Consider the following 16,294-nt stretch of genomic DNA (forward strand, 5'->3'; position numbering starts at 1 on the left):
GGGACTTTGAAGACAAGGTCCAAGTTCGCTTGTAGCGCAGACATGAGCATCTGTATGTTGCGATAGCCACAGCCCCAGCCTAGGTCGCCCCTGTCGATGCCACAGAATAGTGTCGCCCGGTGGCACAACTTGAAGGATTGGATGCGCGCATCATTTGCTGCTGCTAAACGAATCACTTCTATCAGGCCGGAATGAAAGAGTCGCTCGCTTTGCCTTGTCAGGCCTGTTTCTCGTTTGAACTTGCCGATCAAGCGGCGTACTTTGGTAGGTCGGTGTTCATCATTATCATCAGAAGGCATGAGATTGGAATATCGCGGTCAAGAGATTCGTTGTGCGACACGAGCTATCCATCACTTGGGCAAATACATGAAACGCGTGTATGTAGATGTCTGTCGCCGATGGATGTCAGCTGCAAGTCCACTATCGGTAGCACCCGTCGCCTGTATGTGGCGCATGACAGGTCAAGCCACATCAACCTGACACTTCATCTGCTGCTGAATGGACAGTCCACAGTATTATAGCTAGACTACTAAAGTTGGAGGTACAAAAGACGCTATAGGCATGGACAAGATCACTTTCGTCACTGGAAATAGCAACAAGCTGGCAGAAGTCCAGGCGCTGCTACCACACATCACGCTCCGCTCACAGTCGCTTGACCTGCCTGAACTACAAGGCACAGCAGAGTCGATTGCTACAGAAAAGTGCAAGACTGCTGCACGACTTGTTCGAGGTGCCGTCATTACGGAAGATACAAGTCTTGAGTTCAGAGCTCTTGGTAGATTGCCAGGCCCGTACATCAAATGGTTTCTAGAGAGCTTGGAACTTGATGGCCTCAACACACTGCTAGCTGGTTTTGAAGACAAACGAGCGACAGCACTGACCATCTTTGCCTATGCACCTGGTCCAGACGTCGAGCCGATCTTGTTCGAGGGACGTGCAGAGGGTAAAATTGTACCTGCAAGAGGAAGTACGCAATTTGGCTGGGATGCCATCTTTGAAAGCAATGATCTGGGTCAAACATTTGGCGAAGCCACAAGAGAAGCAAAGGGCAAAACCAGTCATCGAGGTCGAGCCATGCAAGTCATGCGACAACATCTAGAAAGCTTATAAACACAATCGCCCTAAAGCTTGGTATTGCCGGCGTCAAGCAAGCTCGGTTCCCGTTTGAGGAACCCACCAACAGGAGTGCCAGAAGCAATGGTGACCTTCTCAACTACTGTATTCATCCATCTCAAGAAGTCGGCACAGTTCTTCCGATGAGCTGCAACAGCAGCTGCATCTGTGTATCTCTCAAAGACAAAGACCTTCTTCGCATCCTTCGGATCCACGAACCATTGGTAGGAAAGCGTACCTGGCTCATTCTTCTGCACCTTGGCGCACGCCTCTTTAGCCCTGTTGAGAATGTCAATTCGTCCTTGCTCGTCCTTGATCGAAATGACCACTGCTACAGCGATGCAGCTCAAGTTTGTTGAGATTGTGGAAGCGGACTCGGTGTCACGCGTCAAGAAACCAGCAGCAGGGGCAGCAAAAGCCAAGCCTGCAGGAGCAGCGAAGTGTGGGCCTGCAGTCTTGCCGAATTCTGCAAAATGCGGTGTAGCTCCATGTAATTTGATTCCTCCTTTGTCCTCGTATAGCTCAAATCCGGAGAAGACATCAGGCTTCTCAGTGAGTCGAAAGAAGTAGTATGCCAGTGTCTTCGGTTCGCCTGCAATGACCTTTTTGACAAGTCCAGGAAGAATAGCTGCCACTTTATCGCCTTGACCAGGCTTGGCAGTCAGTGTCGGAAAAATTGCGATAGACATGTCCTCGGAGGCGACAAATGGGCTTAAAGTCAAGGCTTAGACTCCTTGAGGTGTTGTTCAATGTCGTCCGGAGACTAGCGCTAGTTTGTGGGGGCGGAGGCGAATTGATGCCGCCTGCCGAACTGCTTCTCCGAGCGTGAGATGACAGTTTTCCTGGCCAGCGGTGCTGAATGCGTAGTCTCTGGCCACAGCCCACAGGCTACAGGTGCTAATGCTTCAAAGTCAGTCTCTCAAAGCACCGCTTGATGTACACTCTAGCCATTAGACGAGCAACGCGCAATTGCAATGGAAGCAATCTTCTGTGAATATGTGTACCTGATTCTAGGCTCACACTCGCTAAGGCCGTGTCGAGGGGCAAAGTCACCATATGCATATGCGTTAGGCAGAGCTTTCTGAAGCAAATTCCACGATGTCATGCTACACAGAACTTCTGCATATGGCAGTTCTCCGTGACGACCTGCAAAGTGTTCTCTTGTTGGATAACTTGGATTGCAATTAAAGACAGCAGAGTCAAGGTCCAGAGCATGAGCCCAGTGAGCTCTGCGCGTTCAAATATTCTGCCTGGTCGAGCCTTGAACCGTTGAACGGCCCCCAATGACTGCGTTGGGAACATTGGATATAGCCTGGCCGACTGACTCTCGCTTGACGGTCACACATTAAATATTGGCCGCCTACGGGGGTGGCGACCACGCTGGTAATACTGGAAGGCTGGTGCAATGGCAATGCCGACTCCGACGCAGCTGATAAGGATTCACATCTTCATAATGAAAGCTTAGCAGTCTCCGTCATACGTGTCTCATCGGGTATTTTTGGCAGTCTGGCGACCCAGTGCTTTGGGTGCAGCTGAGACTTTCAGATGATCGCAATCGAGGCCTCCAAGTTGACTGGCGCTTGGGGAAATCTATACGCTGCACTTTTGCGGTCGCTGCATGTTAGTCTCGCGCGAGTCACAGGCTCACAGGTCAAGATCAGCGACCCTTTCTCGTGCGAGCTGTGCCTAGATCGTTGACTCAAGGGCCAAGGCCCAAGGCAACTCCATTGAGCACGCGCACCAACGCAACAAGTAACCAAAGCGACAATAGCGTTGGTTCGAAACTGTCTCCAGACTAGACACCAATATACAGGGCGACACCTGCTGAGTACCGAACGAAAAGCTCCGGTCGCCATTAGTTATAGTGCTTGCGGTACAAGGTCAATGGCTACTGAACGGCGGTCCTGCAGGCAATGTGTATCATGCAAATAGCTCAGCATCACCGGGCAACATTCCATGAAGGCATGTTGCCCCCAGACAGCCTAGACAGACGTGCTGCGCCTGTACAACCCATCAAAAACCAATTGCGCCCTTATTGACGAGTCGCTGACGGCGCATTGCATGACAGGCTTGATAGTTCCTAGACGTTGCCGAATCTTCTCAAACTGCCTAGATCCGAGGATCTTGTCCATGACTGATTGTGTGTCATGGTCGCGCGGCGCAACCTTCTTTTCGCCCGGGCAGCCTGGCGCGAAGGCAGTTCTGACTTTTCTGAGACAGAGAGACTGACGTTCTGCTTCCGTGCTCGCTTATGCCTTCGCTAGGTCAGATGCGCGTGGGAGAATCTCACCTTTGAATCTTGGAAACTGGCGCCGGAAAGAGAGGAAGACGGCTGGACCGCGCGACTTGCCAACGACAAGTTTCACAACGACACTAATCATGAGTCGTCCTCGTGGACATGTACAGCTGCCGAATCCGATAGATGCTTGAATGTCTTCGCGTTTACTGCTTGCAAAGTGATTGAGGATTACGACTGTATACAAACTGCACTGCAGGGTATTCTGGCTGTGTGTGCAGCTCTACTGTAGCGGCGTGCCCGCCTTCAGCTATGAGTCTAAGACTGCCGTGAGCGCAGGTCTGCCAGTATCAGACGTCTCCTGTTGTAGAGCTTGGAGCACCCGAGTCAGTCAATCGCGCTGCTGCTCGCCAGCCAGTTCTGCAATTATGCTTCACGTTGCCTGCGTATGCGCTGGCTTTTGCGGTGAGACACGGGCTGGACTTTATACGCAGACGGCAATCTCATCACTGTGTCGCCACTCGCCAGCGTCAGATACACGTAAGCTCCGCGGGCAAGAATTTTCAAGGTTCCATGGCCAATCTACCCGCACCATGGCGGCGCACCCCGGTGGCATAGCCTCTTAGGCGAATATGCTCAACCTGGCCACCAGGCGGTGACACCGGGTGGTTTCAGAGAAAATCTCCGGCCTTCAGCGTGTACATCGGACACATGTCGCGTGTGCAAGATGAAAAATCATGAGACAGATGGATCTAGATGGCTCCTGCCAGGCTACAACGACCAACACCTTGGCGAAGTTATAAGATGAGCAAGGTCGCAGTCCATTGACCAGCATCAAACTCAAAGGCCGGGCCTTTCTAGCACTCTTTCTTTTGCAAGAATGAAGATCAACACCCTTCTTCTCGCCTCGACCGTTGCCGCCGCGCCTGCACCTCTGGAGAAGCGTCAGGCAGGTGTGACTTTCGCCGGATCCTGTGCCACAACCGTCAACCCTCTCAATCTTGCGCAGATTGTTGGCACTAGTTGCTCGTACGCTGTGTCATCTGCAGCATACACACAGATCAACTGTGTCGCTCCTGCTATCGGTGTTGTTGGTGTCGCCCTTTGCTCATCTACTGTTGCTTCACAATGCACAACAACGTCGACTGTGTCGATCTCGACGGTCACTTTCCTCGGCTTCCCCATCCCTACCACCACATCAACCACGACTCTTGTCACTAATTCAGTTGTTTCGTGTTCGACTCGCACGTTCGCACCTCGTCCTTCGAGTGCAATCGCCTCGACAACAGCTGCTGGTGGCGGCTTGGTGCCATTGCCTGTGCCAACTGTTCTCCCAACAATTCTACCAACGATCGCCGTTCCGACAGTGCCTTCGCTCTCCTTGCCTAGCGTTGCACTGCCTTCGGTCTCGATTCCCTCTGTGGCCCTTCCTTCTCTCTCGGTCCCAAGCATCGCATTGCCTTCAGTCTCGCTTCCCTCGGTTGCTCTGCCCTCGCTGTCGCTGCCTAGCATTGCACTGCCTTCGGTCTCGATTCCCTCTGTGGCCCTGCCTTCTCTCTCGGTCCCAAGCATCGCTCTGCCTTCTCTCTCGGCCCCAAGCATCGCTCTGCCCTCGGTGACATTGCCCAGCATCGCATTGCCTTCAGTCTCGCTTCCCTCGGTTGCTCTGCCCTCGCTGTCGCTGCCTAGTATTGCACTGCCTTCGGTCTCGATTCCCTCTGTGGCCCTTCCTTCTCTCTCGATTCCCTCTGTGGCCCTTCCTTCTCTCTCGGTCCCAAGCATCGCTCTGCCTTCTCTCTCGGCCCCAAGCATTGCTCTGCCTTCGGTGACATTGCCCAGCATCGCATTGCCTTCAGTCTCGCTTCCCTCAGTCGCTCTGCCCTCGCTCTCGCTGCCTAGCATTGCAGTGCCTTCGGTCTCGATTCCCTCTGTGGCCCTTCCTTCTCTCTCGGCCCCAAGCATTGCTCTGCCTTCGGTGACATTGCCCAGCATCGCATTGCCTTCAGTCTCGATTCCCTCGGTTGCTCTGCCCTCGCTCTCGATTCCCTCTGTGGCTCTTCCTTCTCTCTCGGCCCCAAGCATTGCTCTGCCTTCGGTGACGTTGCCTAGTGTTGCGTTGCCCTCGCCTTCGTTGCCCAGCGTCGCATTGCCCTCAGTCTCGATCCCAGCGACATTGCCCAGCATTGCATTGCCCTCGCTCTCGCTGCCTAGCATTGCACTGCCTTCGGTCTCGGTTCCTTCAGTGGCCCTTCCTTCTCTCTCGGTCCCAAGCATTGCTCTGCCTTCGGTGACGTTGCCTAGCATCGCATTGCCCTCTGTCTCGTTGCCTGTCACTCTTCCCAGCGTCCCAGCTCCTTCTGCTACGATCTTGCCCACTGCTGGTGTTCCTCGCGTCACCAAGAATGGTGCCATTTACAACGGATGTTACGCCGACTCTGTTAACAACCGGGCCCTGCCTGTTCGTCTTGCCGATGTTGGCACTGTCGACCAATGTGTCTCGGCTTGCCAGGCTGCTGGCTTCTCGGTTGCTGGTCTTGAGTACATGCACGAATGCTACTGCGGTACCACTGTTCCTTCTGACAAGATCGCAGACAGCGCCTGCAATGCTCCTTGCGATGGTGATGCAACTCAGACTTGCGGCAACGGCAACGCTCTCCAGGTTTACAACATTCTTTCGCTTCCAGCGCTCTCGTCAACCGGAATCGTTCTTCCAACTGCATCGCCTTCTGCTGCTGTGAAGAGTATTCCTCTCGTCGTTGCCAACGATGCCAATGCTCCTGCTACTTTCTCTGGCTGCTACCAAGACTCGGTCAACGCTCGCTCTCTTCCTGTTCAAGTTGCCAACGTTGGCTCTGTTGAACAGTGTGTTGCTGCTTGTGCTGCTCAGGGCTTTGCTCTTGCCGGTGTTGAGTACACCAACGAGTGCTTCTGTGGAAACGCTATCACTGCTCCTCAGATCGCTGTTACGAGCTGCCAGAAGTACACCTGCAACGCTGCTCCGTCTGAGTACTGCGGTGGTGACAATGCTCTTCAGGTCTACCGTCTCTCTGGTGCTGCTGCTCCTTCTTCTGCTGCTGTTCCTACTTCGGCTCCTACCACTGGTGTCAAGGCCATTCCTCTCGTCGTTGCCAACGGTGCCAATGCTCCTGCTACTTTCTCTGGCTGCTACCAAGACTCGGTCAACGCTCGCTCTCTTCCTGTTCAAGTTGCCAACGTTGGCTCTGTTGAACAGTGTGTTGCTGCTTGTGCTGCTCAGGGCTTTGCTCTTGCCGGTGTTGAGTACACCAACGAGTGCTTCTGTGGAAACGCTATCACTGCTCCTCAGATCGCTGTTACGAGCTGCCAGAAGTACACCTGCAACGCTGCTCCGTCTGAGTACTGCGGTGGTGACAATGCTCTTCAGGTCTACCGTCTCTCTGGTGCTGCTGCTCCTTCTTCTGCTGCTGTTCCTACTTCGGCTCCTACCACTGGTGTCAAGGCCATTCCTCTCGTCGTTGCCAACGGTGCCAATGCTCCTGCTACTTTCTCTGGCTGCTACCAAGACTCTGTCAACGCTCGCTCTCTTCCTGTTCAAGTCGCCAACGTTGGCTCTGTTGAACAGTGTGTTGCTGCTTGTGCTGCTCAGGGCTTTGCTCTTGCTGGTGTTGAGTACACCAACGAGTGCTTCTGTGGAAACGCCATCACTGCTCCTCAGGTCGCTGTCTCTCGCTGCCAACAGTACACTTGCAGTGCTGCAGCTACAGAGTACTGTGGTGGCGATGACTCTCTCCAGGTCTACCGTCTCTCTGGTGCACCCACTACTGCTGCTCCCCTGCTGCCACGAGCTCTGCTGCTGTCAACGTCGCTACCATCCCTCTTGTCACTGCCAGCGGTGCCACCTTCAGGGCCTGTTACCTCGACAACACTGGTGCACGCGCTCTCCGCACTCGTCTCGCTGATGTGACTGATGCTCAGCCTGCCAACACTTGTGCTACTGCTTGCAAAGCTGCTGGCTTCACTCTCTCTGGACTTGAGTACGGGCACGAGTGTTGGTGCGATAACAGCATCAACAACGGCCAGACCATCACAAGCAACAACGACTGCAGCCAGATCTGTGACGGCAACAGCCAGCAATACTGCGGCAATGCAGACCGTGTTCAAGTCTACAACCTTTGAGTTGATCTCAATACATTTCTAGCACTTCTTGTTCATATTTAGATATCACTTCAATTCATTGATTCTGCATTACACCATTAGTCTTCAATTCTACAGTCTTACACTTTAAAAGCTACTTTCTCGACTTGACTAGCTTTGCATTTTGGCATCAGACATCGTGAGCCGGCAACTCCTTGAGAACACGGGTCATGCCGTAAGCTACTGCATCCATAGAGCGTCATCAGCTGGAACTCGTGGCAATCGTCATAGAGCAGCAATTAGTCACAGTCAGTGTAGGACGCCGAGGCACCCCCATACAACCGAGGGTCATCCGCGCTTGACGGATCTCTAAAGAGGCCAGATCCATGTCTTAGATTGAAGATGCGGCCAGTCAGGTCGTCGTGTATCTAGCCAGCATGTCTCTCTAGCTGCAAACATACCCAAACAAGCAACGGTACGTCGGGACCCCTCTGCGGAAGAAGTCTCCGGAGGTTGTCCGAGTCAGTGCTGGACCATCTGAGTGTCTCACCGCCATTCCGTCTGACGCAGCCTGGCTGTGCTTCGCCATGAGTAGACACGCAAGGGCAGGCGGCTATTGGCCATGAAGTCTAAAGTGACAGGACAGCTCCGGCTCCAGCGACCAGGTGGCCTATCCGCTTGCCTACCTGCTGAACCAGTGCTGCATCCTTGCTGATGGCCTCTTCTGAGAACAAATTTTGAAACCTTTTTTGGCTCTGGGTGGCTAGCAACTCATCCAGAATCATACCTCACCAGCGCGTGCTGCAACTGAGACAACAGCCAGCCAGCCTAGGCCATGGACGCGGCCGACTGACTTGCAGCTGCACCATGAGGAGGATCTCGACTGCATCCAGCACGCTGTTTACGGTCAGAGATGGCGCCGGGCCTCGTTGACACCTTGTCAGCGCCCCGAGGTAGCTATAAGACGAAGATGTCCTCCATCTGTCATCCAGCATCATTGACAAGGCCGGCCCTTCAGCAACAATCTCTTCTTCACTGCCAGCATGAAGATCAGCACTCTCCTTCTTGCCTCAGCTGTTGCTGCCGCGCCTGCTCCGGCAGCCGCTGCCCTCGACAAGCGCCAAGCTACACCAACCTACGCTGGTTCTTGTACCACGACTGTGCAGAACTTCGGCATCCTTCCCCCCATCGGAAGCAGCTGTAGCTACGCAACGACTCCTGGGCCGTTCACAGATGTTACTTGTGCACTTCTCGGTCTCCCGATCTTGAATATTGGCAACTGCAACACCGCCATTCCTCAGTCTTGCTCCACATCAGTCACGACCAGGGTCACCACCATCGTTCACCAGCTCTTGTTTTTGGCCTCGACAGAGACCGCGACCATCACATCAACAGGAACTACTTGTGCCACTTTGACATTCCCTGTTCGCCCTAATGGTGCCCTTGCTTCAACCACAAAGGCCGCCGTGCCGACCACGTCGGCTGCAGCTTTACCTACATTGCTACCGGTCGTTGCGCCTACTTTGGCTTTGCCTACCAGCATTGTTCCAACGGTTCCCTCGTTGGCTGTACCAACAAGCATCAAGGTTTCGGTCTCCGTTCCAATTCCTGCAGTGTCTGTGCCAGGTCCCTCGCTTCCTCTTCCTCCGGTTTCGATTCCTGCAGTCTCTGTTTCTATTGGAGTGCCTGCCGTCTCTGTTCCTGAAGTCTCGCTGCCGGGCATGGCTCTCCCAACGACATCGATCAAGGCGCCTGCAGTCTCGGTGCCTGCACCATCTGCCCCTGCAGTCTCAGTGCCTGCACCATCTGTCCCTGCAGTCTCAGTGCCTGCACCATCTGTCCCTGCAGTCTCAGTGCCTGCACCATCTGTCCCTGCAGTCTCAGTGCCTGCACCATCTGTCCCTGCAGTCTCAGTGCCTGCACCATCTGTCCCTGCAGTCTCAGTGCCTGCCGTGTCTCTCCCAGTGACAGTTCCAGGCGCAGTCACATCTGCTTTGCCTACCGTCGCTGTGCCAACACCCACTGCTGGTCTTCCTCGCATCTCCAAGAACGGCGCCACCTACAAGGGCTGCTACGTTGACTCTGTCAACAGCCGTACTCTTCCCGACCGTCTTGCTGATGTGGGTTCTGTTGAGCAGTGTGTCTCTGCTTGTCAAGCTGCCGGCTACTCTCTTGCTGGTTTGGAGTTCAAGCACGAATGCTACTGTGGCAACAGCATCTCTGCCAGCACTCTTCCTGACAGCAGCTGCAATGCTCCTTGTGATGGTGACGCTACCGAGACTTGCGGTAATGCCGATGCACTCCAGGTTTACACCCTGCCTACACTGCCAAACGCCTCGTCGATTGTCGGTGGCGGTGCTCCCACTGGTCTTCCGGCAGCGGGTGCTTCCGCTGTTCCAGCAACGATTCCTCTTGTCGTTGCCAACGGTGCCATCCCTGCCAGCTACGCCGGTTGTTACCAGGACAGCGTCAACGCACGTACATTGCCTGTTCGTGTGTCTGATGTAGGCTCCATCGAACAGTGTGTTGCCGCCTGCTCTGCTCAGGGCTTTGCTTTTGCCGGTGTTGAGTACACCAACGAGTGCTACTGCGGTAACACCGTCACTGCCCCTCAGATTGCCATCACCAACTGTCAGAAGTACACTTGCAAGTCTGCGCCTGCAGAGTTTTGCGGTGGCGATTCTGCCCTCCAGCTCTACCGTCTGTCTGCTGTTGCCACCTCGGCTGCTCTCCCAGCTGCAACCAATTCTGTCGCTCTGCCAGCTGTGTCTAACACTGCCGGCTTGCCTGCGTCTGCTGTCGCACCAGTCTCGTCGCCTACCGTTGCTGTCAAGGCAATTCCTCTCGTCATCACCAACGGCGGCTCTGGCCCTGCCAACTTTGCCGGCTGCTACCAGGACTCGACCAACTCTCGCTCTCTTCCTGTTCGCGTTGCCAATGTCGGTTCTGTTGAGCAGTGTGTTTCGCTCTGTTCGGCTGGTGGTTATGCTCTTGCTGGTGTTGAGTACACCAACGAGTGCTACTGTGGAAATGCCATTACTGCTCCACAGATTGCTGCCACCTTCTGCCAGAAGTACACTTGCAGTGCTGCACCTACTGAATACTGTGGTGGCGATGACTCTCTCCAGGTCTACCGTCTTTCTACGACCGCTGGTGCTTCACCTTCTTCTGGTTCTGGTTCTGGCTCTGGTGCTGGTGGTGCTGGCGGTGTTGTTCCTACGACTGGTGCTGTTACTCCTGTTGCCACTTCTGGTGTCAAGGCCATTCCTCTGGTTGTCGCCAACGGTGCCAATGCTCCTGCTACATTCGCTGGCTGCTACCAGGACTCGACCAATGCTCGTGCTCTCCCCATCAAGGCTGGTGATGTCGGTTCCGTTGACCAGTGTGTCTCGCTCTGTGCTGCTCAAGGTTACGCTCTTGCTGGAGTGGAGTACACGACTGAATGTTACTGTGGAAATGCTATCACTTCTCCTCAGGTCGACACCACTCGCTGCCAACAATACACTTGCAGGGATTCTGCCTCCCAGTTCTGCGGTGGTGACAACTCTCTGCAGGTCTACCGTCTCTCTGCTGGCTCTGGTGCTTCGCCCTCTTCTGGATCTGGATCTGGCTCGGGTGCTGGCGGTGTTGTTCCTACGACTGGTGCTGTTACTCCTGTTGCCACTTCTGGTGTCAAGGCCATTCCTCTCGTTGTCGCCAACGGTGCCAACGCTCCTGCTACTTTTGCCGGCTGCTACCAAGACTCGACCAACGCACGTTCTCTTACGACTCAAGTTGCAAACGTTGGCTCTGTTGACCAGTGTGTTGCTGCTTGTGCTGCTCAGGGCTTTGCTCTTGCTGGTGTTGAGTACACCAACGAGTGCTTCTGTGGCAACGCCATCACTGCTCCTCAGATTGACACTACTCGTTGCCAGCAGTACACTTGCAATGCTGCTCCCTCTCAGTTCTGTGGCGGTGACAATGCTATTCAAGTCTACCGTCTCTCTTCTGGCAGTGCTGCCTCGCCTACTGGTGGTGCTGGCTCTGGCTCTGGCGGTGCTGGTGGTGTCATTCCTACAACTGCTGCTGCTGCTCCTGCTTCCGGTGTCAAGGCCATTCCTCTCGTCGTTGCCAACGGTGCCAACGCTCCTGCTACATTCACCGGCTGCTACCAAGACTCGACCAACGCGCGCTCCCTTCCTGTCAAGGCTGATGATGTTGGCTCCGTCGAGCAGTGTGTGGCTGCTTGCTCTTCTCTCGGTTATGCTCTCGCTGGCGTTGAGTACACGACTGAGTGCTTCTGTGGCAATGCCATCACTGCTCCTCAGATTGACACGGCTCGCTGCCAGCAGTACCAATGCAAAGCTGCTGCCAACGAGTACTGCGGTGGTGACAATGCTATTCAAGTCTACCGTCTCTCTGCTGGTCCTACTGCTCCTGCTACCACTGCTGCTCCTGCTGGCGCTGCTCCTACGAGCCCTGTTGCTGTCTCTGGTGCCACCATTCCTCTCATCACGACAAGCGGTGCTACCTTCAAGGCCTGTTACCTCGACAACACTGGTGCTCGTGCCCTTCGCAACCGTCTTGCTGATGTCAATGATGCGCAACCCATCAACACCTGTGCGACCATGTGCAAGTCTGCGGGCTACTCTCTGGCTGGTCTGGAGTACGGTCACGAGTGTTGGTGCGATAACAGCATCAACAATGGCCAGACCATCACGAGCAACAACGACTGCAGTCAGAAGTGTGATGGCAACGGCCAGCAGTTCTGCGGTAACGCTGATCGCGTCCAGGTCTACAATATCTAGACTTTCCTAATTAGTTCTTGTATATCAACTTCTTCGCATAGTTCAAATTATCTATTTGTTCACATTAGACTTGTTCAACTTGCTCTTTGACATGCTTTGCTGCTTGCTTCAATGCTACGTTCTACAGTGTGACAGCTTTTCAGATTGAACGTCATTTCGCTAACCCCAAACTAGCCGAATTTCCGCAAATGGAAGTCGAGATTTGGTGTCAGGGGCTGGTCACACACACACGCAATTGTAACGACAATAGCAGTGTCCAGCATGAGGGATAGTATCATAGTATCAAGCATATAGACGAGAAAGTATAGCTATTCAAGGGATGCCGAGCAAGCGTGCTAGCAGTTGAGCCAAGACGCGATTCCAGTTGAGGTAATCTAGACGTAGGAGATTGTGTCTCACGCAGCAGATCCGGTCGCCAATCGAGTGTTCTAGAGGCAGAATTTCCATCTACATCATTGCACGAGGGATCATCTTGACTTGACTTAGACTAGCAACCGAGCATTGGAATTGCTACCTGAGGTGCTACACATGGGAGTTCACGGCTGCGGCTCAATAGATGGAATTCTTCAGGTAGCCCATTGAGAAGAATAGGATGCCCTAGACTCGCCTGACCTGCCCATCGGAGAGTTTAAGCTTATTTCCCGGTCTGGCCGGTCAGCGAGTCTATGATTCCCATGATGTCGACGGCCACGCGCGCCCTTTTGAGATTGTCGCCAAATGTCTCGTATGCGGCCAACCACCGACGCCAACTCTGGACTGCGAAGCTTCGCCTCCTCCTCGATGTTTCACTCCCAGACCCAGACACATTCTGGCCACCACTGCATCGGGCATGGAGGACTTGTGTCCAGCGGCGGCTGGATATACGCTGTCGCACATGTCGACTAGCAAAGACCCATGGCCTGGATAACAAGCAGACGGAGACCCGAAGCATCCTCTCTACTCTCCCATATATCCCTCTCGCCTGGCCGCGCATTCGTTCAGTACTCTCCTCCTGTACATCACAATGCGTCGCACATTGCTGCTGGCAGCTCTTGTCGCCGCTGCGCCTGCCAACAATAACGATGCGCCGCTAGAGAAGCGACAAGGAGTGACATACGCTTCGACTTGTGTCACCGTGGTCGACGCACTAGCGACCAATGTTGTCTATAGTACGGTGTGCAAGGATGCCACAGCTGCCGGCTTTGCGTACCGGCAGACTTGTTACGGTACCGCTGGTAATTTGGTCCCCGGCTTGCTCCCTACTCAATGTGGTTCCGCAACACCTGTATCTACCTGTTTGACGTCTACCACGAGCTCTGCAACGGCCACAAACCCCGGACCCCTTCTTGGCATTCTTGGCCCTTCCACCACGCTGTATGGCACCTATACTGTGCAGTATGCTTGCACGACACCGACCTACCCTGTCAAATCCACCTCTGTCTCCACCACGTCGACGACATCGAGCAGACCGCCGACTTCTACCAGCGCCAGTGCTGCACCAACTTCCACTTTCGTCAGTAGCACGTCGAGGCTGGCGACAACCTCCACGACATCTACTGTTGTGCCGACTACATCAAGTACAAGCATCGTTGTTCCGACGACATCGTCAACCTCGAGCACACCTGCAGTGGTGACCTCCTCGACCGTTATCGCCACGAGCTCCAAGGCCCCCACAACCTCAATACTCACTTCTTCCTCGTCTTCACTTGTGACCACTTCCTCCACTCCGGTCACCACATCGACGAGCAGTGTGGCGGCTCTTGCCACAAGCAGCGTGGTACCTTCCAGCTCTTCAGTGGTGACAACGATCCAGCCGTCCACCACGACCAGCAATGCAGCCACGACGAGCTCCTCTCCTCCAGCAGTCTCGTCATCTGCACCTGCTACGACGTCCACGCCTGCTACAAGTTCGGCTGCGCCAGTGACGTCTTCCCCTGCTCAAGTTTTATCGACATCTTCACTCGTCACGACATCTTCCACTAGGCTGACCTCGTCATCTGTTGTCCCTACCACATCCAGTGTTGTGCCTTCCACATCCAGTGTTGTGCCTTCCACATCCAGTGTTGTCCCTACCACATCCAGTGTTGTCCCTACCACATCCAGTGCCGTACCAACCACTTCAAGTGCGGTCCCAGCATCATCCAGTGCGGCGCCTAGTTCCTCGCGTGCTAGCGCAGCACCAACCGCTGGCCTTCCAAGGACTGCCAAGAACGGTGCCACTTATATCGGATGTTTCCAGGATGGCATAGATCAGCGCACTCTTCAACAACGTGTCAACGATGTCAACAATGTCGAGGAGTGTGTTGTTCAGTGTGGCAATGCTGGATTTGATCGTGCGGGTCTCGAGTACTACACGCAGTGCTTCTGTGGATATGCGACCGCTGGCTACAATGGTCAACCTCAAATCGCTGACAGTGTCTGCTCGGTGCCTTGCAATGATGCTACCGAGACGTGTGGCAATGGTAATGCACTCCAGGTTTACGCCATTCCGAATGCACTTGTCAATGCCAACCCTACTGCTTCATCAACAGCAACACCTACTGCTGCTCCCACGGCTGGTCTCCCGCGTACTTCTCGCAATGGCGGCAAGTATCTTGGTTGTTACAGGGATGATGTCGGCCAGCGTACCTTGCCGGTGAGGGTTCAGGATGTGGGCACCGTGGAAGCCTGTATCACACAGTGTCAGTCTGCTGGTTACACGATGGCTGGTATTGAGTACTACTACCAGTGCTTCTGTGGAAGCTCCGGCACCAATGGACAACCTCAAATCAGTGACAGTGAGTGCAGTGCTCCTTGCAATGACGACAAATCAGAGACATGTGGTGGTGGCAACGCTATTCAACTCTACTCTGTGCCTTCTGGTGGCGCGGCTCCATCGATTCCTACGACCGTGACAACGTCTGCTGGTTCTGGTGCTTTACAAGGCTGCTACTCAGACAACGTGAATGCCCGCACGCTGCCCAACCGTGTTGCAGATGCCGGCTCTGTTGATCAGTGTGTGAGCAGCTGTATCAATGCTGGCTACTCTTATGCTGGTATTGAGTATACACGCGAGTGCTACTGCGGCAATTCACTGACTGCTCCACTCATTGACAATGCGCAATGTCAAAAGTACACTTGCACAGAGAATGGCTCACAAAAGTGCGGCGGTGATTCAGCCATTCAGGTCTACTCATTGCAAAATTCTAAACCTCCGCCTGCTGCTTCCGGTACATGGTCAAGTGTTGGCTGCTTGCAGGACTTTTACCCAAACACAAGGACGCTGCAAGGTTACTCAGTCACATCCAACAGCATGACGCCTCAAGTCTGCATGTCTACTTGTCAGGCGAAAGGCTTCACATACGCTGGAGTCGAGTACTCTGGTGAGTGCTATTGCGATAGCCAAATTCGCAACAATCCTCAGACGGTCTCTTCCTGTTCCATGGCTTGCTCTGGTGACTCGAGTCAAACGTGCGGTGGCTCCAATGCTATTCAAGTGTACACCCTAGGCGCTGTGCCGAGTGGTACTGGATCTAGCGCTGCTCCTAGCCCTACCATTCAGAAGACAACCTCTGGTGGTGCGACCTACAAGGGCTGTTACACAGACTCAGTCAATGCTCGAGCCTTGCGCACTCGCAACCCTGACGTGACGGGTTCTGATCCTATTGGCGCTTGCATGGCTTCTTGCAAGTCGGCAGGGTTCTCGCTTGGTGCAGTTGAATACGGGCACGAATGTTTCTGTGATCAGAGCATCAATAATGGTCAAACACTGACCTCTGACAGTGCCTGTAGCCAAGTCTGCGATGGCAACAGCCAGCAGTATTGTGGCAACGGGAATACTGCTCAAGTATATACTCTTTAGATACTTCTTTTCTTGTAGCAAATGGCATATTCAATTCATTATTCAAGTGACAGTGCCTGTAGCCAAGTCTACGATGGCAATAGCTAGCAGTACTGGCAGCGGAAATACTGCTCATGTATATATACATTAGATACTTCTTCTCTTATGGTTCATTGAATGGTCGGGAACACACTTTCGATTTCTCCGTAGCAATGTTTCCCTATATGAGCCTTGCCGGATCGCCCT

At 53.9% G+C, this 16,294-nt stretch overlaps 6 protein-coding genes across 6 annotated transcripts; 4 read left to right on the forward strand and 2 right to left on the reverse strand.

Moving 5' to 3' along the window:
* Positions 1-403: 403 nt before the first annotated feature.
* BCR37DRAFT_127385 (Ham1-like protein) lies at positions 404-1,116 on the forward strand. The gene has a single exon (XM_040866045.1). It carries the CDS (start codon positions 562-564, stop codon positions 1,108-1,110), a length of 549 nt encoding a protein of 182 aa, XP_040727721.1. The 5' UTR covers positions 404-561; the 3' UTR covers positions 1,111-1,116.
* Positions 1,116-2,228, reverse strand: BCR37DRAFT_127319 (uncharacterized protein). The gene has a single exon (XM_040866043.1). It carries the CDS (start codon positions 1,800-1,802, stop codon positions 1,122-1,124), a length of 681 nt encoding a protein of 226 aa, XP_040727722.1. The 5' UTR covers positions 1,803-2,228; the 3' UTR covers positions 1,116-1,121.
* A 2,066-nt stretch (positions 2,229-4,294) lies between these two features.
* BCR37DRAFT_390599 (uncharacterized protein) lies at positions 4,295-5,761 on the reverse strand (the record flags this gene model as incomplete). Its single annotated transcript, XM_040870881.1, has 1 exon — positions 4,295-5,761. The coding sequence occupies one exon, from the start codon at positions 5,759-5,761 to the stop codon at positions 4,295-4,297; it is 1,467 nt and encodes a 488-aa protein (XP_040727723.1).
* Positions 5,762-5,891: 130 nt separating this feature from the next.
* On the forward strand, positions 5,892-7,292 carry BCR37DRAFT_390600 (uncharacterized protein; the record flags this gene model as incomplete). Its single annotated transcript, XM_040870882.1, has 1 exon — positions 5,892-7,292. One exon carries the CDS (start codon positions 5,892-5,894, stop codon positions 7,290-7,292), a length of 1,401 nt encoding a protein of 466 aa, XP_040727724.1.
* Positions 7,293-8,058: 766 nt separating this feature from the next.
* Positions 8,059-12,308, forward strand: BCR37DRAFT_376148 (WSC domain-containing protein). Its single transcript, XM_040868537.1, has 2 exons — positions 8,059-9,229; positions 9,290-12,308. Exons 1-2 carry the CDS (start codon positions 8,506-8,508, stop codon positions 12,247-12,249), a joined length of 3,684 nt encoding a protein of 1,227 aa, XP_040727725.1. The 5' UTR covers positions 8,059-8,505; the 3' UTR covers positions 12,250-12,308.
* A 740-nt stretch (positions 12,309-13,048) lies between these two features.
* BCR37DRAFT_376149 (uncharacterized protein) lies at positions 13,049-16,108 on the forward strand. Its single transcript, XM_040868538.1, has one exon. It carries the CDS (start codon positions 13,253-13,255, stop codon positions 16,067-16,069), a length of 2,817 nt encoding a protein of 938 aa, XP_040727726.1. The 5' UTR covers positions 13,049-13,252; the 3' UTR covers positions 16,070-16,108.
* Positions 16,109-16,294: the final 186 nt, after the last annotated feature.

This window comes from Protomyces lactucae-debilis (assembly GCF_002105105.1).
Source record: "Protomyces lactucae-debilis strain 12-1054 chromosome Unknown BCR37scaffold_2, whole genome shotgun sequence".
NCBI lineage: Eukaryota > Fungi > Ascomycota > Taphrinomycetes > Taphrinales > Protomycetaceae > Protomyces > Protomyces lactucae-debilis.

Excerpts from the sequence above, each read along its gene's own strand:
- BCR37DRAFT_127385 (XM_040866045.1), top strand. The coding sequence starts at position 562 with ATGGACAAGATCACTTTCGTCACTGGAAATAGCAACAAGCTGGCAGAA.
- BCR37DRAFT_127319 (XM_040866043.1), bottom strand. The coding sequence starts at position 1,802 with ATGTCTATCGCAATTTTTCCGACACTGACTGCCAAGCCTGGTCAAGGC.
- BCR37DRAFT_376148 (XM_040868537.1), top strand. The coding sequence starts at position 8,506 with ATGAAGATCAGCACTCTCCTTCTTGCCTCAGCTGTTGCTGCCGCGCCT. Across the intron at positions 9,230-9,289 it reads GGCGCCTGCAGTCTCGGTGC|CTGCACCATCTGTCCCTGCA; the intron begins CTGCACCATCTG and ends CAGTCTCAGTGC.
- BCR37DRAFT_376149 (XM_040868538.1), top strand. The coding sequence starts at position 13,253 with ATGCGTCGCACATTGCTGCTGGCAGCTCTTGTCGCCGCTGCGCCTGCC.